The sequence below is a fragment of the Phaseolus vulgaris genome, chromosome 3 (assembly GCF_051622355.1).
Source record: "Phaseolus vulgaris cultivar YP4 chromosome 3, ASM5162235v1, whole genome shotgun sequence".
NCBI classification, from domain to species: Eukaryota; Viridiplantae; Streptophyta; class Magnoliopsida; order Fabales; family Fabaceae; genus Phaseolus; species Phaseolus vulgaris.
Window position 1 is genome coordinate 52,329,104 of NC_143500.1, and position 24,234 is coordinate 52,353,337.

The window sequence follows — 24,234 nt, forward strand, 5'->3', positions numbered from 1 at the left end:
ATGGTTTCTAAATTGATATCTAACCATTAACCACCAAGATTTTAGTTACTTATTACTTTATATTTTAAATTAGTCTCTATTAGTCTTTTAGAAACTAATTTAAAATTTAAAATATTAGTAGCTAAAATTGAGGTAGCTAACTTAGATACCAATTTAAAAACTATTTTATAAATTTTTATTAATAATAGAAATTATTTTAGATATGAATAATTTTTTAGTCTCTGAATTAATATTTAATTTAATCAATATAACTAATTATTTTTTATCTCTAAATTTAATTATTATTTTTAGTGCAACTTGAAACATAAATCATTAAAAGTATAGATAAAGATGTATGCGATTTGGAAAGAGGATGAAACAGGTAAAAGTTTGATCAAACCTGCGTTAGCTTTTGTATAAATTATGTGAAAACCAATGTTGATGTGTTTCCTACAGTCCTCAAACACTTGGTAGAAAGGAATTTGCAAAGCAAAATGATTGTCACATCATGATAGTTGTAATAGTGAAGAGGTTAATCTATCAATTAAACAACGGTAAATCAGACATGTCAATTAGGGTTGTCTCAAAGGTAACATGTAAGTATATTTAAGAGGATATCAAGAGTATATTTCATTTGTCACAAATGAATAGTTATATTATGAACAACTTAAAGCTTAAGAAAACATTTCAAGTAACTAATATTCTTAATCTTAAATTTGTGATTAAGAAGAAAACTATGTGTAATTTCAAAAATATTATTATTAGTAAGTATATTATCATCAAGTAAACAAGGACGATGATGGATATTTAGGACTTCTAAAAACAAGGAGTGATCAAAAGAGATTGTTTATGATAATAAGATATTAAAAAAAACTCATTTCATTGACAACTAGTATATTTTAGTCCTTATAAAGAATATTGTAGTTGAGAAACTTGACCACATCTAGAAATAGTTAGTGTAAGAGGGAGTTGTATATAAACTTCTTTATAAAAGTCATCATGTGAAAAGGTGAATAAGATAAAGTTGTTGAGAAAGTCAAGATCTTCTATTTGAGTGCATCATCTTGCAATAAGACAAGCTTTGTAATATTTAATGAAACCATTACATAATATTTTACTTTGTAAATCCAACAAAAACCAATGGTAGTTTAGTGAGAATTAATGGAGGTTAGTGACAAACCAAGTGACAATTATCATTGATCATAATTCTCTTGGCATCTAGGTTAACTCTTGCTAAGAATTAGTTACCAGAAGATTAGCGTTCTTGCTAAGCTGCATAAGAAAGAATCTTAGAAATTGATGGTGAAATAATATCTATAATTAGTAAATGTGATTTGATAGTAAAAATATCATGAAATAGAAACCAATTTTTAGAGACCAAAATAATTAGTTGCAATAATAATTAAATTAGAGATTATTTTAGAAACTAAATAAAAAATTAGTTTTTAAATTTAAATTTAACATAATTTTATGAGCATAACAAGTGTTCACTGACGTATCCAATATCTCACTCATCTCCACTTGTGAAATGTTTATGAATAAAATTTTATTGATAAAAAAGCTTCAAAATTCATTGCAAAATCACAAGAGAATCAATCTAAGAAAGTTTAACCTTCCATACGAATGCAAAAGAAAAATATTACACAGAAGAAAATAAAAATAATAAGAAAATGTTAATGCTCAGTTAAATGAATCTTACTTAAAGCAATGGATTTATACATGATTTTAGTCGAACACATATACTATTAAAGCTATTAAGTGTGAATAAAACTATGAACCATTATTAAACTTTAAAGAATTATGGGTAACCAACTTTTAATTAACTAAAAAAATAGTTGTAATACTTGCATCAACTCAAAATGACAAGAACATACAAAAAAATATAAAATCGATTCTTTTAAGATTTTTATACTAATTAAACTTTTTCTTTATCTTTATAGTTATTTTTGAATTTTTTTTAAATTTATAACTAATCATTGTTATCCTATTTTTAATATATCAAACAATATTTTGATTACTATAAATAAGTATTGGTATACTTGCATTATGTAAATAGGGTGGTAGAGAAAACATGAAGCAACAAGGATAAATGATCGACAATGATACACCTTATTCATTCCATGAGAAAAGATGTGATATAGAATGAAAATAAAAACTAACAGAAAGCATTTACAATAAAAACTACTGTGTAGCACTTTATAGCACCGAACTCAGTATTCATGGCCTACTATTATAAAAGGATTCACGCCATGCTTCACCTCAGAACATCATCTCCAACATCATAAACTATAACCAGTTGTTTCATTAAAAGTGTAAGAAGACACATTCGTGTTCCTCAGTTTTACTCCAAGCTTTCTGCTTCCTTAGTTTTCATCAAAGTACGCCACCACAGTCCAAATATTTCTTATATATCTCTGCAAGAATATTTTGTATAGTTTTTTTATGTGCCACTTTTGTCTTTACTCATATATCATATCTTTCATTCAAAGATATTTCATGTCTCAATACTGTTTACAAATCAGCGATGTTATTGTACAATTTCTTTATTATATATATACTAACAAGTTACTAGGATTTTTTTGTTTTATTTTCCCTTGTATTGTTTGCAGTAAAAGTACAACATGAGCAAAGTTTTGCTTCTTGTTCTTGTCGTCTTCTACGGTGGTTTTCCCTCTAAAGGAATCAGCTCTGTTTCTACAAGACCACGTGCTGTTAACATTGGAGCAATTTTATCTTTCAATTCCAGAATTGGCAGAGTAGCTAAAGTTGCCATACAAGCTGCAGTGGATGATGTAAATTCTGATGCAACGATTCTCAACAGAACTAAGCTTAAGATTTCAATGCTGGACACCAAATTATCCACTGGATTCCTAGGAATCATTGATTGTACGTCCTTTTCAAACACATCCCAGTTTTCCTTTTCATTCTTTTGCTCGTTTGCCCCATATAGAAACATATTTCTTAGTATATAAGTCTCTCTTGAAAATGTAATGAGCATTAATCTCTTTATGTGAAGAAGAGAAAAGCAAACAAGTGAGAAGAGCAACATAGAGAGTAAAAGAGAGTTGATGTTCACCATATTGTGATAATAGAAATCCTAGTAAAATGATAGAGACATTATATTTTATACTTGATGGGTGAGATTGAGTGTTATCCTCATCGAGTGAGAGAAAATCCTACTTTCATAGTGAAGACATTTTCTGGATTAGATTCCCTGGATTTTTATTTCTCAAGTTAGAGAAAATTTTCCAAAAGTTAAAAAGTCTATATGTCATTATTCTTTTTTTCTCTATTTTTTATTATCTGCTTATTGTTACCGCAAATGTCTATTTTGTATCTATAAGAAAGAGGGAGAATTAATTATGATTTTCCGAACAATTTTCTTTTACAGCATTTCTGTTGATGGAAAGAGAAACTGTTGCCATAATTGGTCCCCAGTACTCAGTAATGGCACATGTGATTTCACACATAGCAAATGAGATGCAAGTACCTCTACTTTCATTTGCAGCAACAGACCCTACACTCACTTCACTGCAGTTCCCATATTTTGTCAGGACAACACAGAGTGATCTGTACCAGATGGCTGCTGTTGCAGAAATTGCTGATCACTTTCAATGGAGAGATGTCATTGCCCTTTACGTTGATGATGATCATGGAAGAAATGGTATAGCAGCCTTAGGGGATAAGCTAGCAGAGAAACGTTGCAAAATATCATATAAAGTACCCTTTAAGCCGGATAATATAACCCTGGAAGAAACAAACAGTGCACTAATTAAGGTAGCTTTAATGGAGTCTAAGGTAATAATCATTCACATGTACACTTCTTGTGGTCTAGAAGTACTTCATGCGGCTCAGACACTTGGCATGATGGGAAGTGGTTATGTGTGGATAGCCACAGATTGGCTTTCTACAGCACTAGATTCAGACCCCTCCTTGTCAACATCTCCAACCATGAATGACATCCAAGGTGTTATCACCTTGCGCATGCACACACCAGAATCAGACATGAAAAGAAAATTTATTTCTAGGTGGGATAAACTGAGCCGAAAAGAAAATTCTAATGAGGACCCTTTTGGATTAAATATCTTTGGTCTCTACGCCTATGACACGGTTTGGGTGCTTGCTTCTGCACTGGATTCATTTTTTAAGGATGGGGGAACTTTGTCATTTTCAAATGATTCAAGTCTAAACATGTTAAGAAGGGACACCCTTAATCTTGATACCATGAGGGTCTTTGTTAATGGTGGCATGTTGCTTCAAAAAGTTTTGGAAGTGAACAGAACTGGTTTAGCTGGTAAGATGGTGTTTAATCCGGATGGAAACTTAATGCATCCATCATATGAAATCATTAATGTGATAGGCACTGGAATTAGGAGGATTGGTTATTGGTCTGAACCCTCTGGCCTCCATACTGGGGAACATCCTAATCACTACAATTCTAGTGATGGACTTTATGGGGTGATTTGGCCAGATCAAACGGTTTTTTCCAGCAATGGAAGAACCTTGAGAATTGGGGTGCCACTAAGAATTAGTTACCGTGAGTTTGTGTCAAGAATTGAGGGAACTGAGATGTTTGGTGGTTATTGCATAGATGTGTTCACTGCTGCTCTCAACTTGTTGCCTTATCCTGTACCCTACAAGTTCATTCCATTTGGTGATGCTAAAACCAACCCATTAAATTCACATCTTCTTCACATGATAACAATCGGTGTGAGTATCAAGTTTTCATAACCTATCTTCATTTGATGCTTTGTTTATTCTAAATTCTTGCATTGAAATTGCTTATTTTATGTGCAGGCCTTCGATGCTGTGGTGGGAGACATAACCATCACCACTAACCGAACTAAGATAGTGGACTTTACACAGCCATATATTGAGTCTGGGCTAGTTGTTGTGGCACCTATCAAGAAGTTGAAATCCAGTGCTTGGGCTTTCCTATCACCTTTCAGTCCAATGATGTGGTTTGTGACAGGAATGTTTTTCTTGGTGGTGGGAGCTGTTGTGTGGATTTTAGAGCGTCGCATAAATGATGACTTCAGAGGCCCTGCTAGAAGACAATTTGTCACCATTATTTGGTAAGTATGGTCTTCATTGGTACACATGACATGATTACTAGCATACTTTATCAATGGCTGACATCTAGATCATTTATTTCTACAGGTTTAGCTTCTCAACCCTATTTTTTGCACAAAGTAAGTGATTGGAACCTTTTGTTATCTTGTTATCCTTTCTGCTTTCCTCATGTAGTGAACACAAACTCAATTTCTAGAAGACAGTAGATATATAAATAACTTCTATGCAGGAGAAAAAACTGTGAGCACCCTTGGTCGCTTAGTGCTGATCATATGGCTGTTTGTGGTTTTGATACTCAACTCAAGCTACATTGCCAGCCTCACCTCCATCCTAACTGTGGAGCAACTCTCTTCACCGGTTAAAGGAATTGAAAGCTTAGTTATAAGCAACGATCGCATTGGTTTCCTGAGGGGTTCATTTGCCGAAAGTTATCTGACAGAGGAGCTAAACATACACAGATCAAGGCTTGTTCCTCTGAACTCCCCATCAGAATATGAAAAGGCCTTGAAAGGTGGCCCTGCTAATGGAGGAGTGACTGCCATAATAGATGAACGTGCATACATGGAACTCTTCCTGGCTACCAGATGTGAATACAGTATTGTTGGCCAAGAGTTCACCAAGATGGGATGGGGCTTTGTAAGTGCTTTTATACTTTTCTTTTCATTCTTCAAAACTCCAAACCACTAAAAGATTGAGCATTCTCAAATTGTTACAGGCCTTCCCAAGAGACTCTCCCCTTGCAATTGACATGTCCACTGCCATCTTAAAACTTTCAGAGAATGGTGATCTTCAGAGAATTCATGACAAATGGCTAACAAGAAGTGCATGCAGCTCAGAGGGTGCAAAACAAGGCATAGACCGTCTAGAGCTAAAAAGCTTTTGGGGTCTGTTCCTACTCAGTGGCATAGCATGCTTCATTGCTCTCCTTTGCTATGCTGCAAGGATGGCCTACCGATTTAGCAGACACTCCAATACTAACTTGGAGCACTCATCTCAATCCTCTCGTCTTCGATCGTTCCTTTCATTTGTGAATGAAAGAGAAGAGGAAGTAAAATACAGGGCAAAGAGAAGGCGAAAGGAAAAGTGCTCTTGTAGAAAGGTAGTGCACGAAGGTGGATCTTTGGATGACTCAACTGTTAGTGTCCACATAGAAAATAATGCCACTGCGCAAGATTAACTACCCAAATCTTGCAATTTAAACGTAAAAACATAATACCAAATATGTTCATAATGAGCACAAAAGGTCTGGTTGACTCCAATTCTTGATCTTTAAGGATTTTTTTCCTACTGTTTTGTTAAATATGTGAAAAATATGTCTGACAGATGCAATTGAAAGTAACTGAATAGCCCAACTATGTTCAATCTGCACAAACTATGTCCCAAACACCAAAATTTCGTCCCTTCTGAACCCAAGAACCATGTCTCTCAACCAAAATCCCCACATACTCATCATCGCAAACCTCAATTGTGTCGCCATCCAACCAATTGGTATTCTAATTCTTCACTTTCTTGACATAGAAGTTTCCACCAAAAAAGGTGTTTCTAAATTATACAGTAAAGTTTATAATATATTTTTAAATCATATAATCTGAAACTTATTCATCGAGATTCAACGTATAACTATAACTGGCGAGCTTTGCTACTGGTGGTTGTGATTTCAAGTTGGGTACTCTTATGTACGAAAAAAAAAAATGATGAACTTAGGGTTTAGGATCTTTAATATTTGTTCCTCTCTTTTGATAGAGGAAGAGTATATTTATAGAATTAAAAACAGTTATCTTTAATACAAAGACATATAGGTTTATTGGGTTGGATCCCAAATGATCTCGTGGGGATGGTTTCACCAATATATTTGTATTTTTTAAGAAGAATTGAGATTCAAATTACTTTATACTTAAGCCAAAATCATCACATCAGTTATAGTTCGATTAATCTTGATGATCGGAAGACACTCTTATAGCTATTGAAACAAAATTAACTTAATATGTGTGGGCACAAACATCTCTTTCTTGACATATAAGAGATAGAAAATAGACATGTGTCTTTCAGAGACTCAACAAAGGTTTTTATCAAAGGTCAGGGAAAAATATGTTTTTCTCAAAAGGATGGAAAACAAGGCACTATGGAGGATGTTTATTATGTACCTGATTTGAAGAATAATATTCTCAGTATGGGACTATTACTAAAGAAAGGTTATTCGATTTTCATGAAAGATCGAATTTTGCACTTGAAGGATAAAAATGGATGAGTGCTTGCAAACGTGGAGATGACAATGAATTTGATGTTCAAACTCAACTTAAAGAATACCTTGTCGGAGAAGTCCTTTTGTGATGAAAAAATTGAGCTTGAAGATTTAAGGGCAAAATTGAATAGCTTGAAAGAATTGATAACCTAGAAAGAAGGTTTACAAAATTGGAAGAAAAATATGTTGATAAGGAGAAAGAAAAAGAAAGTAGAGTCAATCAAGTTGAAGAACTCCATTTGTTGTTTTCGGCACAAAAAGAAAAGGTGAAGAATTACAATTCAAATTAGAAGTCCATTATAATTTTACAAATGCCCTTGAAGTTATGAAGAAGCTAGGGACAAAACCAAAAGTCAATGACAAGTATCTTCCATCTTTTGTTATTGTTGATGAGAGTGTAGGATATAATACTTTAGATAGTCTTTTAAATCCTTTTAATTCAAATGGTGAAAGTGGAGAAGATTTTGTTTAAAAAATTAAAAGTAATTCAATTAAAAATTTTACATGGGTTGGTGCAATGAAGAAAACCGAAGTTGTTTCTAATTCAGAATCGTATGATTATTTGAAAAGCAGTCGTCAAATAAAAGTTATATTATTTAAAGAAATGCTTATCTCAGCAAGGATATTTGATGTCGTTTCCCTAGAACTGGGTCATGGCACATGTGATTTCACACATAACAAATGAGATGCAAGTGCCTCTACTTTCATTTGCAGCAACAGACCCTACACTCACCTCAATGGCAGAAATTGTTGATCACTTTGGTTGATGATGAGCATGGAAGAAATGGAGTAGCTACTTATATTGTAGATATAAACATATTCTATAAAAGAATGGACCACTTAAATCTATTTTTAGATTAAATAAGCTCTGGGATTTTACTGGTGTTGTGTGTCCATCATATTTAGATTAAGTTTTTTAATTATTTAATGAAGACTGATTATAATATATACAACAGATTAATATATTAAGAGTCTTCATTTATTCACAGACAACAGCACACTGGATATTCTTTGTTAACTGTCCATGTAGTAAAAAAGTATTATTATTTTAATTGTTTGTGGATGTCATGTTACTTATTGGATTTTTTTGAAAAAAAAACTATTTTTTTAGTTATCATTTTATCAGCTTTTCTTTTTAGCTTTTTTCTATAGTTGTGAATTCTTTACCGTAGTGGAATATCAAAGATCAGGAAAATCCAAAAACTCAAGTTTATCCTTAACCAAATTAATAATGCACTACAATAAAATTAATAAATAAAAATTAATTTTAAAAACTAAAATAATTAATTATTATATTAATTAAATTAAAAATAAATTTATAAATTAAAAAAATATTATTTATTATTAATAAAAAATTATAAAATAATTTTTAAATTAACATCTAAATTAACTGTCTAAAACTTTTAAATTTTCAATGTTTTCAAACACGATCCTTTTGACTACCAATTATTCACAATCTTTCCTCTAAGTTATTGCAGGTGAATCTTCGGTTTGTCCAAATCCTTCTTTTCTTCCTTTAGTTCTCTTTTTTCCTCTAATTCCCGCAATAAAAAAATTTTAAATAACAATTAATTTTAAAAATAAAAAATAATTAGTTATTATATAAAATTAAATTAATTATTATTAAATACTTTGTATAATTTTTTAAGAGGATTAAAAGAGTCAAACATTTTAAATTTTAAATTTTACAATTTTTTTTATTTTATATTTTAGCCATTCAGTAGGTCGGTTCCCTCATTCTGAAAGTAGCATTTTCGATATATTAATCGATTGGTGGTTCTCTCACGAACCATGTTCTCCATATCGTAGAAAGTGGGAACTATGTGGTGTCCATCTAATAAATAATCATTGCAAAAAGGAATAAAGTATTTTAAAATTTTATTTATTTATTTCATCGATTACACTAAAATATCAAATGCTACTTTGAGCACAAAAGAAAGCCACCCAAAATGGGCATTGTGGTCCGACAATTGTCTTGGGAAAAGGTGAGTTTACAAACCTAACAAAATAAAGTACCAAATTTGTTTAAACATAAACAAACAATTGGTTCGTATGGTAACTACTTTTTTCAAACATCCAGGCTTTTTGTATTTTTACGACTTGATTAAGTTTTAAATATCATGTTCAATATTTTTAATTAAGTTACTATTAAAAAGGTCGTTTTATTAAATGCTCAATTATTTTTATTTTTGAAGTAAATTGATTGATAAGTTAGAGATGAAAGATAAAATTAACAATCATGGACAAGATCAAATAAGAGTACTTAAACAAAAATAAAATAAAAATTGAACATGTATAGATAATCTTTTTATATTAAAACTTAATTGTTCATACTTAAATTCAAGAAATAGTTAAAATTTAACTAAATTTATTTTTATATATAATGATATTAAAAAATCACTTTAAACTTTATCCAAATATATTTTGGATCATCTAAGTGACCTAATAAGATTAATAAATATTTATTAAGATAAATTTTAAATAGCTCTAATATTATATTAAAAAATAAATTTTAAATCTATTTTAACCTCGTAAAATTGATTTAAATGATATACCAAAAATAATAATTTATAAATATTTTTTTAAAATTATTAGAAAAAGCCTTGAAGACTTGAGAGAAAAAAAACGTTTTTTTAATAATGTGTAAAAGTAAGTAGTTGGTTGTGGGAATTTTTTGACAAGATGATGTTGATTTTTGGTGAAAGAATTGTAGTTGGTGTGTCAAGTGATGTCCCGTTTTGGTATGCAGTGAGACTCTGTACTCTACACCATTAGCGGGGCCCACTAGTCATTGCCATTAATCATATGCACTTTCTATAATTCCATTTCCTTTTCACACATCGCAACATTAAATCTCATTATCGTAACAATTACTAACTATTTTTTAATAATTATTATCATATTACTCTATAAATTTTAATTATTCTACAACTTATCTCATGAAAACACACACACGTGGATATAAAAACACATGTAAAATGCGAAATTCGACCATAATTTTTCACTAAAAACTGTGTCTTTCTCTCTGTCTTTTCCTGGACTAACTTAATTGGCCTCACCCGTTTAAAAGTCACTGTGTTTGAGGTGAGAGTAGTAGCAGGAATAGAACAGGAACAGGAACAGGAACAAGAACTTTCAAGAATGGAATGAGGAGATTGTCGTACAAAAACTTTCACTAAAATATTGATGCTACGAGTGTTCTTTTTGGCTTTATGCTAGAAAGTTAAAATAAGGATAAAGGAAACCATACAAATAACATCCTCAGGTAAAAATAGTGTTCATTTTTATGAACAGTATTCTCACTTTCTCAAACATACAATTTTCTTTTAAGATCTACTCTTTTTCCATCTTCCCAGTTTTGTCTAATATGGTCTTGTATCACTTCTGATTTATTTCTTCCTTTCAGTGAAATCATGGTCTTAGTTTAAAGCTGGTTTCTTTTGTTTTTGGGTACATCTAAAGTTTATATTTTTATTTCTAAATTCAACCACGTCAGGTTTTCTGCAGCTTAATCAAGCTCAGGTAAATTCATCTTTTTGGTTAAAGTTCTATTATTCACATGCTGTGTTACCTAGCCTTGCAATCAGCTACTTTTTTGCTTTGATGGGAGGAACTTTATTGTTTTACTCTTTCCCTTTCATAGTTGTTTTTGAGATGTGCTTTCCAACTTTGTGCTGGTGTTTCTGTTTTGGGTTACTTTGCCTGGGACTAACTTTGCGTGCCAAATATGCTCTTGATTGAGAAGTGCAGTTTATTCTTAATGTTTTAAAAGGCACAGTTTTGGGCATGAATGTTGAACTTTTTACTTTCAAGTATCTCCCCTTTTTAAATTCTCTGAAGATGCTGTTTTACTTGTTTGTTATGCAGTGTGATTGATACTGGTTTTGCAAAAGGCAACCGCAGGCATGATTCGAGTTGAGCTTGTGGTGTTGATGGTTCTCTTCGAAGGGTTATTTTCAGCTGGAGCTGTATCGGATAATTCCACCATACCTGCTTTGGTAAACATTGGAGTTCTCTATTCTTTCAATACCAGTGTTGGTAAAATGGTGAAAACTGCTGTAGAAGCGGCGGTTGAAGATGTAAATTCTGATCCATCTATTCTTGCTCAAACTACGTTGAAGCTCTCAATGCAAGAAGATACCAAATACAGAGGATTTTTGAGCATTGCTGAGGGTATGTGGGAATATTCCCATTTTTTCTGTGTCAAAACTTAAAATACATCTTTTTCTGTTAGACAAGTTAGTTCAAAGGCTTGGCAGATTATAATTCTTGTTTGACATAATACAGCCTTGCAGCTGATGGCGACACAAACTGTGGCTATAATTGGCCCCCAGACCTCTACAACAGCACATGTCATATCTCATATAGCAAATGAGCTCCAAGTTCCTCTGCTATCATTCACAGCCACTGACCCTACCCTTTCTTCTCTTCAATTCCCATTCTTTATTAGAACTGCTTTTAGTGACATTTATGAAATGACTGCAATAGCAGACCTTGTTAACTACTTTGAATGGAGAGAGGTTATTGCAGTTTATGGTGATGATGACCATGGGAGGAATGGAATGGGTGCATTAGGGGATAAGCTAGCCGAGAGGCGTTGCAAGATTTCATTTAAAGCACCTATGACTCCTGAGGCAACTAGAGAGGAGATTACTGATGTACTTGTTCAGGTGGCCCTGGCAGAATCCAGGGTTATAGTCCTTCACACAAGTACTGCTTGGGGTCCAAAAGTGTTAAGTGTGGCAAAGTCTCTGGGGATGATGGAAAATGGGTATGTCTGGATAACAACTACTTTTCTCTCTACATGGCTGGATATACACAGCCCTCTATCTTCTGATGCAACGGATGACATGCAAGGGGTCATTACACTTCGTATGTATGTACCAGATTCAAAGCTCAAAAGATGGTTTGTTTCTAGGTGGACAAACTTGACTACTACTGGAAATACTGGTAATGGTACCCTTGGTCTGAGTACTTATGGTATCTTTGCATATGATACAGTGTTTGCTCTTGCTCATGCACTTGATGCATTTTTCAAACGAGGGAATCAAATTACATTTTCACATGATCCTAAGCTATCTCAAATACGTGGAGACAACATGCATCTTGATGCCGTGAAAATCTTCAACGAAGGAAATCTGTTGCGTAAACATATCTACAAGGTTAACATGACTGGAGTATCAGGCCTATTCAAGTATGCATCTGATGGAAACCTTGTTAATCCAGCTTATGAAATCATCAATGTGATTGGAACAGGAACCCGGAGGGTTGGTTATTGGTCTAATTACACTGGATTATCAATTGTTTCTCCAGAAGAACTTTATTCAAAACCACCTAATCGATCCAGTGCAAGCCAAAAGCTACTCCCTGTGTTTTGGCCTGGAGAAACAACCCAAAAGCCCCGGGGTTGGGTTTTTCCAAACAGTGGAAGGATGTTAAGAATTGGAGTGCCAAAAAGGGTTAGTTACCGGGATTTTGTCTCTCAAGTACAAGGCACTGACATGTTCAAGGGATTCTGCATTGATGTATTTCTTTCTGCAGTGAACTTGTTGCCCTATGCTGTCCCCTATAAATTTGTTTCATATGGAGATGGTGACAACAATCCTAGTAACACTGAACTTGTCCGTCTTATCACAGCGGATGTGAGTATCTTACAATAACTTATGGAGTTTGGATGTGTTATGTATGGTACTTCTGAGACCAGTTTTTCTTTCCATACAGGTTTTTGATGCTGCAGTAGGTGACATTACAATTACAACAGAAAGAACAAAGATGGTGGATTTTACTCAGCCATATATTGAGTCTGGTCTGGTGGTAGTAGCATCAGTTAAGAAGATGGATTCCAATGCTTGGGCATTTCTTAAACCATTTACGCCAATGATGTGGACTGTCACAGCTATCTTTTTTCTATTAGTGGGAGCTGTTGTTTGGATTTTAGAGCATAGGCTGAATGATGATTTCAGGGGAACTCCCAGACAACAACTAGTCACAATTTTGTGGTATGGGAATCTGGTCTTTCTCTCTTTCCTCCCTTTCTCAAACTCACACTATATTGAATCTTCTGTGCATGTTGCAGCTGAATAATAAGAGTATCAATGTTACGTTTTCACTCTGGATCAACTTACAGCTTTAGATATGTTTGTAACTTCTATTTATGTGTTTATTTGACAGGTTTAGTTTTTCAACCATGTTCTTTGCTCACAGTAAGTGCCAATCCTTTGTCTTCTGTGATATATATGGTACCAAGTATAAGTGATGGCTACATTGGGTGTATGAAATACTCTTTTCTGTACTATGTAGGGGAAAATACAGTGAGCACTCTTGGTCGCTTTGTGCTGCTTATATGGTTATTTGTAGTTCTAATAATTAACTCAAGTTACACAGCTAGCTTGACATCAATCCTCACAGTGCAACAACTTTCTTCACCTGTTAAAGGCATTGACTCTTTAATAAATAGCAAAGAGCCTATTGGCTACTTGCAGGGTTCATTTACTCGAACTTATTTGATTGAGGAAATCGGTATTGATGAATCCAGACTGGTTCCTCTGAAAACACAGGAAGAAACTGCAAAAGCACTAAACAATGGTCCCCAGAAGGGTGGTGTTGCTGCATATGTTGATGAGCGTGCTTACATAGAACTTTTCCTTTCTAGCCGGTGCGATTTTAGCATTATAGGTCAAGAGTTCACCCGAAATGGTTGGGGATTTGTAAGTATCTGCTTACCAATAGTCCTAATTTTCTTTATTTTTTTGCCTTCACAGTGAACTTTGGAACCTGCCATACTTTTCGCTTTATTTTCTATTCATCTGTTCCTAAAGGAATCCTAAATGCATTTTCCTCTTGACTATTCTGGTTGAAACTTTGTTCTGCTTTAAACATTGTTCATTAACTCAGTCAAGCATGAAGCACCTGGGAAAAGGGATTGAATGATTTACCTGTACTAATCCAGATAAAACTTTACTGACGAATCATAATGTACACAAGCTTGTTCCTGACTCCTCATTTTTGTGGTCTAACAGACATGCTGCACTGCCAGAGTTTAAAATAAATTTCCTACATTGTAATACATGCATATATTAGTTTAGTCATGGAACCTTTACTTGATTAGTTGGAGCATAATCTCTTACCTATGAACTCCTTAAATTACCTAAATTGTTGTTCTAGTTCTGGCAGAAAAAGTTGGCAGGAAGTTACCTTTTCTAATTTCATGTTTTGGTAGCACTGTAATCTACACCATGATTAATTGCCCTTCATTTTTCTTAGGCTTTTCCACGGGACTCACCATTAGCAGTGGATCTTTCAACTGCCATATTGGAGTTGGCAGAGAATGGAGACTTACAAAGGATCCATGACAAATGGCTTTTGAGCAGTGCCTGCTTATCACAAGGTGCAAAGCTTGAAGTGGACAGACTCAAGTTGAGAAGCTTCTGGGGCCTCTATCTGGTGTGTGGATTGGCATGTATTCTTGCTCTCCTCATATATCTTGTTCAGACCATGAGACAGTACTCCAAACACGGCCGGGAGGAACTGGAGTCTTCTGGCCATGGCTCAGGATCTTCACGTCTGCGCACATTCCTTTCATTTGTAGATGAAAAGGAAGAGATTGTCAAGAGCCGTGTGAAGAGAAAGAAAATAGAGGGCATGTCCTACAGGAGCACAAGTGAGGTAGGATCATCCATCATCTCCAACAAAGATTATTCTCAGGCATCATCAAACAGAATTGATTCAGCTACTGAAATCTAACTGTTCCATACTTGTTTGCTCCTCATAATTTTGTAGCATCACTCTTCATTTCCCATTGCATCTGCTGGGTTCCTACTACAATTTTTTTTCCTTTTTAGTACATATAATTGTAAGATATATCAATTTGTAGGGGTCTGTAATCTAAGCGTGGGGACAACTTGGCTTTGCAAATTTTGTTGGTACTTATATTTGTGTATGATTCATAATATTGAAAGAAATCGTCTAATTTTCATTTAGAATGCAACAGACCAGTTTTTGGCTTTCATTTATTAGCATAATAGCATAATGTATAAGGAATGTTATATGTGTCTTCATCAATGTAAAAAAAACTGACTGGAATTTGACCTTCATGGAGCTAAATTTGTGTTTTTAAGATGGTTTTTTTCTAAATTCTTTATCTCCCTCTTCATTAATTTTGAAAAAAAAATGGAAAACCTCACCAGAATTTAGCTTTCCGAGGATCAAATCCCAGGTGGCTTTTCAAAATTCGGTGGCATTGTCTATAATTGGGAATCTGGTTTCTCGAGGATCGAATCTAAGTAAGTTTCTAATGTTCAACGACACTTCGAAAGCCAAATTCTAGTCAATTTTGTGACACCGAGGATGTTATTTCACATTGTGAATTTGGTTAGTAGTAAACATGTCTATTACGGTAAATAATGTTGGCAGTGTTTCAATTCAATTTATTGTGCAATAATAAGTTAAAGATAATTTTGATTTGATTTTACTCTTTTAACGTAAGAGACAAGTAACTTTATAAAATACACATATACATATACATCATTACATTTTATAAAATATCAACATAAACAGCTTCATGCTGAAGCAATGCCAAGGCACTAATCAACACTTTTAAAATATCTCTGGAAACATTCTTCCTCCTTGCAATAATGGAGTATAACTTTATACACTTCAATCAAGAGTCTTGGGTATCGATTTGCAAAGTATTCGTAGAATCCTTCGGGAACAGGTCCTACAAGTTCCTGAAAAATCAATAAGAAATTATAAGCCATCTCATGTCCTAAAGGCTAAAGATATCACGTCTTTTTATCCCTTAATTATTTGGTATCCTTGAAGTTTATGATCAGAAGATCATACCTATATGTTAACATAGATGCATGTTAAAATTTTATATATTGGAGAATATTAATCTCCTAGGAGCTCATAAAATTTCAGTGAAGGGTACTATAGATATGGAAAAGTCAGTCATGCTAGTCAAGCACATCAAGGTAAAGAACAAATGTGAATGCGTGCCCATATGATCCAGCACCATGGCACTTCCTAATCATCACACAAACACACACAATATGCCATCCTCCGAGACAACAAAGTGAAGAATGTTACAAATTTACGAAGTTTCTCAGTAACAAACGAAATTTTGTAAGACCGAATTAAGAATTAAGATTTAAAACATATTAGAATTGGATCACTGACACTGAACTTCAAACTACACTACAAGTCTGAACTCTACAAAACAAGAAAGTCTTTGTTGGGATGGAGAAGTCTTGGTGGACTACACAAATAACAAGAAGTCTAACTATCCCTCAGAATTCAATGTATCTAAATCTGTCATTCCATGTAAATATTTGAGGCATGAACCCCCAATTTTTGTTCTATATCATAAGAGTAGTCTGCTAGGTATTGTAATGCAAAATAAATTTAGTAAAAACATATCATAAGATATTGAGAAATAAACTGGTACAATTGAAATTAGGGACATTTTTGGAAAATAAATGGGTTATGTTATTGCTGTAAATTTGTTTGAAATTTTAATGGGAATGAAGTTGAGCAAGGCAATATTTTTTCTTTATGCAGGTGGATTGAGATCTCATTCCAAGACCCACAGGGTGAGTAGATAGGGGTAAGTAGTGAAATCCCACTCCATCATGTTGCAAAGCCTATCCAACCAAAATAAAAATGAAAGAACAATTTTATCTGATAAATGATGAACCAAGAAAGAACCTGGATTTCTCGAGGCAATTCTCTATAATGATTTAGTTTGTTTCTCATAACTCGCAACAAGTCTCGAACACTGTTAAAATTATACCGCCGGTAATGACCGATGTTAGCAATGAAAGCTGGTTCCATCCTTTCATCCCATTTTCCACCCAAAGCATCTGTGGCAATGCTTTCTAATGTCACCAAAAGATCAGAATTAGTCCCTCTGTTTTCCATTTCCACCCTGTCACTGGTGTCACGCAAGAAGGATAGTCGCATCTCAGAACTCCAGAAAAAAGGATGGTACAATACTTCAGTCGCCTTTGGCCTGGAAATAAAGTAAGTAATTCTTAAATGAAATTGCTAGCCTGTAACCACAGAGCTAATGCTAGAGATATAACAACTTCCATGGACCTCTATATAAAAGCTAAAGCTTTTTAAGAGAGTTTTTCATACTTAGATCAGGGTAAGGGTTTAAAAAACGACTAAAATGAAGATACATACTTCCAGTCCCTCGTATTATAGGAACTTTCTAGTTTTATTTATGCAATCAAACGTTTCATATTTCTGAAGTTGTGTCCAACCATGTGCAAATGATAGCCTTTGGAACTCCTTAACAACAGGGAAATGACAAAGTTCAGGTGTTCATGATGAGTAGTTGAGGGGCTCCCTAAAGTGGCTACCAAAATAACTACACCATTCCTTCATTACAACTGCCTGATGATAGAAATTCCTTTGCACTGACTGAACCTTCACATGCATGTGCATGCAAGGCAAAGCACTTCACCCCCAATCTTTTTTTTCTTTCATAATTGTACATTGAGGTCTTCTGGAAAAGAATAAGCCAACCCTGTCTCATTGACTATGTCACAGCTGTATGCATTGCTTTTACAAAAGGAACGTGTAATTAAATTAGAGAGAAGAATGAGAGCACAAAATAAGAGTTTTTTAAAAGACCACCTGAATTAATCCTGATATCCGCAGACCTTCAAAATCTCAAATATATACTTCAATAGACTTATCATTAGATGTTACCAAAAAAGAGTGCACTCTTCATCTAATGTTATAATTCATAAAAGTTATATCTGTTTGGACTATGACACTTCACCGTTTTATACCACATACCAATTAGATGGGTAAAAAAAATGCAAAATTATGAAGGTACATGAATATATATTTCCATTCTCCATAAAACACACTGAATGAGAATGATTTACCTTAGATCAGGGTAAGGGTTTAATAATCGACTAATAAGATCTTTGGCTTCAGGAATGAACTCCACTAAGAAAAGGTCCATGTGATTTTTCAAAATATTGATATCCCTTTCAATACGTTCTCCAAATGGATGTCTTCCCCCAGTAATGCAGAAAAAGAAGACGCAACCTAAACTAAATATATCTGCTGCCCGTGTTTGACGTCCTTGAACAAGTTGTTCTGGTGATTGCCAACCTGAACTGCCACCACCTGCAATTAAGCCAGTAAACCTTATAGAACGAGAATAATAATTAATCAAAGTTCAGCAGATTAATGTGTAGGATTAAAAAAAAAATTATTGAAGTAAATTATAATGATCTTATAAAATATGCCCAGGATAAGCAAAAACATTTTGAAATAACTATGAAGATACTAGGAGATGTCATCACCTCAATAATCTAAATATACACATCTCATGCTAGATTTAAGTAGCTATTCAGATGAAAAATGCTACGAAAACAAATAAATTTCTTATCTTCAGAAGAATACTTACTAGTTGCATTATTACCCAGCGAAGACATATTTTCAAGAAGGCATTTGCTAATTCCCATATCAGAAAGTTTTGCACATAAGGACCTTTCCTTGGTTATTAGAACATTTTGTGGTTTCATATCTCGATGTATTATTCCTAATTCATGCAAGTGAATGACCCCGGAAACAATGTCCCTATAACGCAATATAAAAAATGAAAGTTAGTTTAATAAAAAAGGTAATAATATAAACTTAGATAGTCAACTTCCATGCATGAACTTCCATAAAAAGGAAGATTTATCTCCCTCGGTCCTCAAATGAACTGTATCAGCTTCATGACTCTAAGTTGTAACTGAATATGCTTATTCTTAAGCTTTTTTCTCTTATTAACCATTATGTTTTTCTCCAACCGTAATCATAACTTTTTACCTTCATTTTATTATTTTATGCCACCCTTAATACCCATTTCATCCCCTTGGTTTCTCCTCATATTGCATTCAAAACCAAGAAATGAATTCTAGACAATTCTACCTAATAACCTCTACAATTTTCTTTTGTAGTTTTCTTTCCTTAGTTGCAGCAACGGTCCTGCACATCAATAGGTACATTTTCTTGGACAAAAGCAAAACTACCTCGATGAAATCTAACATCAACTATAAATTTGTCCAAAATAGAATTTATAAATACTTGGAAAATCCCCACCGCATGAGTTAGTTTTTGGGATTGACTTAGGCTTGACCCAATTTCAAGACAGTATCAAAGTCAATCACAAATCTAAATTATAATTGAGACAACCTCAACTATTCAAATATCTACTTGACCTAGCCATTTTCCTAATGCATCCAGATGTCTAATCTATGAGTGAAGGGATGTGTGGAGATGTCACATCAATTATAGATATGGCCAAATTAGAACTGAAAAAGGCTTCGACATCCTTCACCTCATAAGATAACTTTTAGGATTCTATTAGGCTAGTCCAAATTCAAGATGGTACCAAAGCCTATCAAAAATAAAATCTAATATCATGCAAAATAAGATATTTTTTATAGTATATGTTTATTATTAAATCATCAAATCAAATAGACATAATACCAACCTCATCAATTTTAGTAGTAGAGGAGATGGATAGCCATTTTCCTTCCAAAGACACTGTGTACTATCCTTCCCTGTCTCCATTTGGGACTTAATCAAACACCCAATACCTTGGTCCTTCCTAAACGCAGAGGTAACCGATTTATCTGAATAAATTTGAACCAAATCATCTAAATTGCATGTACATCGTTCCAAAGCAAGGTAAACAAAATCGTTATCATACTCCACACCATGCCATCGGACAATATTTGGATGACGATCAGACATGATGAGGTTTTTTATTTCTTTATAAGCTATGTCATGGTGAGTCTTGACAAGGCGTTTGATAGCAACTGCTCGGCCTTCATATATTCCCTCAAGCACAATGGTGCCATTGCTTCCCTTAGCAATCTCGTTGTTTGAAACAAATAATTTACCAATCCTTCGTCCATCAATATTTTCATTAACATGACTAAAGTGCTTCCATACTTCTCTATCATTATCTCTTTGTGTCAGAGCATTCTCATTCTCTAAAGACAAGTGATTTTCCCTTTTATTGATAATGCCATTTTTCCTTCCTGATTTATGTGTTTTCTTTTTCTTAGCAGGTGAACTTTTTAATTCAGACTCGCTATTTTGGTCCTTTAGTGTTTCTTGATCCTTAATCACTAGAGGATAGATGAGTGAAAATACCAAAAGAAACACTGTAAACAATACAAGAGGTAATGGAGTTGGCCATTCATTTGTCCTGTTCAAATAAACTTCCCTTGGTGTAGTAATCTCGATGAGAGGTTGAGGGAGCATCATCTTATCATCATCACCATTGAATAATCTATCAACATGTGGCTGCAAAGGAAGCATTAGATTTGAGTAGGGCATTGAGAGCATATCATTTTCATGATAATCCCGAAGTAATTTTTCAGTTAGTGAAGGTTCAAATAGAAAATTCTTTTTCAGGCGGAAGACTTGTCGTATCTCTTGACACGGGTATGGCATCGTAAAATTGAGGCCACTATCAGAAACATACTCATCCTCTATATCAGAAGAGGAATGTTGGCATAATAATACAGCCTGAAATTCAGCTAGTGCCATAGTCCACAAAACTATTCCTGAGCTAGGACCAACAGATTGAAGATAATAATCTGTCCTAAAAATCTTGAGCAGTGGCTGTGGTGAATTTAGTTTCACAGGATCAGCAAGATCCCTATTCTTTATGTTGGGGATATTTGTAACACTTTGCCTCCCATCACTCCAAGGTGCAGAAGCATTAACAGGATCAGACATCGCATGGATTTGAACGATTAATCCAGTTTTAGCATCAACTTCAAACAAAGTGCTTTTTTTGGATCCAAGTGTCACTGCTCCATCATCTGAAAGGGTAGGAGTACGAGCTACATATTCTGTAACAGATTCTGAGATTCTCTGCAGATATGACAAACCAATCAACAGAACATGAAGTTCAGTGTTCATAAGAAAATAGAGGCACTTGGACAAATATAACTTTGAAAACACTACTGGTCATATTAAATAATATTTATTTTTTTTAATTAAAAAAAAATAAAGAACAACCTACAACATTGATCTATCAACAGAAATAAGTTCACACCATGGCTGAAAAATATTGAATAATGCAGGGTACCACAACCACTAAATTATCTTTCTATTTGTTTTATTAGTTATAAGTACATAAAAAGATCAAAATATGTAATTACAGATAGAGTTGGAACAACCACAGGTCCACAACATGTCTTGAAACCAAGAAGCCATACGAACAACAACAGGTTCATGATTTTTTTCATGCATGTTGCCTTATCCCATGTCCTTAGGAAGCAGCTCTTGCGTTTATGCTTGAAAATAATATATGTAATTAATTCAGAATTGTATATGTATGCACAGCTGAAATGCTTCTACATTAAAGCATGGATTGCTTCTTTGAATTCAGTAATTGGTAAGCTACAGAAATTATCTCTATTTTTCTTATTTTCAAGGGTGCGTGGGGGGATTAAACTTTCACCACCAGTAGTAATACTGCTACTGCAACCACCACCAGCAGTACTACTACTGCCACCAAACGAAACACTATCAAATGCTAGGTGCATATATGACATATCCATTAATACTATTTTTCAAATGAGGTATCAGTCTATGTTATTTCTATAAAATGTCAACTCATATTTCAAACTTGTCAAGTCAACCATATCCAAAAAAAAACAAGGGTAAAGTCCAGCTTCCAAGCAAGAGTTAAGTTCAAGATTTTTTTCTTAAAGCACCATTAACTTGCCTTCACTTAAGGAAAGCATTAACACAACAATCACAACAATTCTCAGACATATCTTAAAACAGATACCATTTTACCAAAGTGTCTGTCGTGCATGTACAATGACCAGTCATCCCCACATTCCACGAATCCACTCATTAGTGCTGCAGATGCATTTTCTTTATCAGTATCCTTTTTCATGGGAGCTTTATACGATTGGTAGATGGGCGATCCTGTCGAGAATGACCATATCACCTTCATGGAACCAGGAGATCTGTCCACCAAATACATAGTCCCATCAAGGGTCACAACCAGTGCCGTCGTTGCAACCTTACTAAAAACAAAAACATTTTACCCAGAAGAATCACACAGTTAGAATACCATTGGTCAATAGAAACAATTAACGCTATTACAAAACCACGATAACCCAAAAAACAGGGAATCAACACGCACACAAAGACACGGATAATCTCCAAGATTGTACAACATAACCTTATTACCATACAGCATACAAAATTAGTTAAAACATCACATCTTTTGGCGGAAAAGAGGAATCAGTAATACAAATGTGAGCAGAAGTTATTCCACGTGTAATAAAATACAGTAGTTTATCAAATCATGGTTCTATAAAAAAACAAAAATAAAAAAGGTGTCTTTGAATAAAGGGAAATGAACTTTTAAGAATTTAAATTGCGGCGTAAACTATTTTGGGTAAATAAGAAAAAGAGAGAGTTGGGGGAACTGACGGTGAAAGAGAGAGAAGGGATCGTGAAGAGGGTCGACGAAGTCCACTGTGCACGTCGCGTTCTTCATTCTTGTGATGTTTGGGAAGCGTTGTTGCTGAGTTTGGGACGATGCTGAACGCGATTAGCAACGCAATAAGGAAGGAAAAGCGACGAGGAAGAAAGTTCATTAGGAGAAGCGAATTGGAGAGGGAGTGTTTGGGTTGCGAGAATTGAAGAGGAGGGAAAGGGGTTTATTGGGAGGGAAGGTAAGGAAGAACAGCAACAGCCAACATGCAAGATTCCACGCTTCTTCCGTGTTTGGATTCCCCCAAACATCCGTCCTCACGTTTGACTTCTACGTTGTAAGAAAACAAGCTTTTCAAGAAAACTAAGATACAGTTTTGAAGAAAATAGGTAAAACAAACATACTACAAATATCTGATTGAAAAAAAAAACATGTAAAAGGGATTAAAAAATAATATAATAGATCATGTTAATTTAAAAGAAAAATCTACCTATAAATCTTAATTTCGTCATCTTATTATATACTAAAAAATATTCTTTCATTTTTCTTTTGTGAATTTTTTTTTTTTTTAAGTAACGTGAAGATTCACATGAAGAAGTCGTTTGTATAATAATAAGTTAATTATATAAGCATTTTCCCTTGTTTTTTTAATGTCAAACCATATCTCCAAACCTATATGATTATATGAATTTTTTTTATCTAAAAATTATTTTTTTTTTCTGTTGTTAAGCATACTCTTATTCAACAAAAAATCACATTTTTTTAGATATCTTAAAAATACAATATTTAACTAAGTCTTAAAATAGATGTAATTCTAAGATTTTGGAATGTTGATCATTAAATATATCTAATTGATCAATTACCAATATTTAGAGATATTAATGGAAGAAATTTCCAACCAATTTTCAATTATAATGGTAACATGCATGAAGAGAAATTCATAGTCAAACTTATTCTTCTTTTAGATGTAACATTATATAAAGTATATAATTAATTTTAAAATATTTAATATATGAATATTTTTAAGAACTTTAATAAATATGTATAACTATTACTAGTTTAACGCAAACTATTTTAGAAAAAACTATTTATTGGCTTCTAATTTAAAAATTGTAAAAATATAAATTTATAAGATTTTTACGAGTAAAGTATCATTTACGTTCCTAAACTATAATAACACGGTCTAGTTAATTATTGAAATAATTTTAGCGATAATTAAGTGTTTAAAATATTTTTAAGAGAAATATATTTAAATTAATGTATATTTGAAATATAACCTTAAGTGAATGTATATTTATTTAATTTGTATTTAGATAAGTAATAAAAAAACACATTTAAGTGAGCATTGCTTAATAGTTTATTTTGACGTGAAATTCTAAGTGGATAATTTATTCGTGTGAAAAAGTTAGAATGTTTTAGACTAAAATATTTTATTTGGATAAAGAATTTTATAAGA

At 33.5% G+C, this 24,234-nt stretch overlaps 3 protein-coding genes across 7 annotated transcripts; 2 read left to right on the forward strand and 1 right to left on the reverse strand.

Annotated features, from left to right (window-relative positions):
• Window positions 1-2,165: 2,165 nt before the first annotated feature.
• On the forward strand, window positions 2,166-6,391 carry LOC137808538 (glutamate receptor 3.3). The gene is made up of 7 exons (XM_090299810.1): window positions 2,166-2,357; window positions 2,589-2,865; window positions 3,371-4,689; window positions 4,777-5,054; window positions 5,140-5,171; window positions 5,282-5,688; window positions 5,768-6,391. The coding sequence occupies exons 2-7, from the start codon at window positions 2,601-2,603 to the stop codon at window positions 6,227-6,229; spliced, it is 2,763 nt and encodes a 920-aa protein (XP_090155936.1). The 5' UTR covers window positions 2,166-2,357; window positions 2,589-2,600; the 3' UTR covers window positions 6,230-6,391.
• A 3,892-nt stretch (window positions 6,392-10,283) lies between these two features.
• Window positions 10,284-15,281, forward strand: LOC137808539 (glutamate receptor 3.6). 2 transcript variants are annotated; one of them, XM_068609703.2, is made up of 7 exons: window positions 10,284-10,559; window positions 11,162-11,467; window positions 11,582-12,936; window positions 13,016-13,293; window positions 13,466-13,497; window positions 13,595-14,001; window positions 14,558-15,281. In XM_068609703.2, exons 2-7 carry the CDS (start codon window positions 11,200-11,202, stop codon window positions 15,035-15,037), a joined length of 2,820 nt encoding a protein of 939 aa, XP_068465804.2. In that variant the 5' UTR covers window positions 10,284-10,559; window positions 11,162-11,199; the 3' UTR covers window positions 15,038-15,281. The 2 variants fall into 2 exon arrangements, with proteins under 2 accessions (XP_068465804.2, XP_068465803.2); XM_068609702.2 differs by having other exon boundaries at window positions 10,332-10,816.
• A 453-nt stretch (window positions 15,282-15,734) lies between these two features.
• LOC137808540 (serine/threonine-protein kinase/endoribonuclease IRE1a) lies at window positions 15,735-23,197 on the reverse strand. 4 transcript variants are annotated; one of them, XM_068609704.2, is made up of 7 exons: window positions 22,775-23,197; window positions 22,119-22,362; window positions 19,797-21,193; window positions 18,723-18,895; window positions 18,193-18,439; window positions 17,000-17,303; window positions 15,735-16,020 (listed from the first exon to the last, which is right to left on the reverse strand). In XM_068609704.2, the coding sequence occupies exons 1-7, from the start codon at window positions 22,939-22,941 to the stop codon at window positions 15,877-15,879; spliced, it is 2,676 nt and encodes an 891-aa protein (XP_068465805.2). In that variant the 5' UTR covers window positions 22,942-23,197; the 3' UTR covers window positions 15,735-15,876. The 4 variants fall into 4 exon arrangements, 2 of the variants coding, with proteins under 2 accessions (XP_068465805.2, XP_068465806.2); XM_068609705.2 differs by having other exon boundaries at window positions 22,127-22,362; window positions 22,775-23,125; XR_016519325.1 differs by lacking the exon at window positions 18,723-18,895 and having other exon boundaries at window positions 22,775-23,161.
• Window positions 23,198-24,234: the final 1,037 nt, after the last annotated feature.

Coding starts and splice junctions, on each gene's coding strand:
- LOC137808538 (XM_090299810.1), top strand. CDS start 2,601: ATGAGCAAAGTTTTGCTTCTTGTTCTTGTCGTCTTCTACGGTGGTTTT. Junction 2,866..3,370: donor ATTCCTAGGAATCATTGATT/GTACGTCCTTTT, acceptor TTTCTTTTACAG/CATTTCTGTTGATGGAAAGA. Junction 4,690..4,776: donor TTCACATGATAACAATCGGT/GTGAGTATCAAG, acceptor TTTTATGTGCAG/GCCTTCGATGCTGTGGTGGG.
- LOC137808539 (XM_068609703.2), top strand. CDS start 11,200: ATGATTCGAGTTGAGCTTGTGGTGTTGATGGTTCTCTTCGAAGGGTTA. Junction 11,468..11,581: donor ATTTTTGAGCATTGCTGAGG/GTATGTGGGAAT, acceptor GACATAATACAG/CCTTGCAGCTGATGGCGACA. Junction 13,294..13,465: donor CAACTAGTCACAATTTTGTG/GTATGGGAATCT, acceptor TTTATTTGACAG/GTTTAGTTTTTCAACCATGT.
- LOC137808540 (XM_068609704.2), bottom strand. CDS start 22,941: ATGAACTTTCTTCCTCGTCGCTTTTCCTTCCTTATTGCGTTGCTAATC. Junction 17,304..18,192: donor AACCCTTACCCTGATCTAAG/GTAAATCATTCT, acceptor CTTTATTTCCAG/GCCAAAGGCGACTGAAGTAT. Junction 16,021..16,999: donor AATTGCCTCGAGAAATCCAG/GTTCTTTCTTGG, acceptor TTGATTTTTCAG/GAACTTGTAGGACCTGTTCC.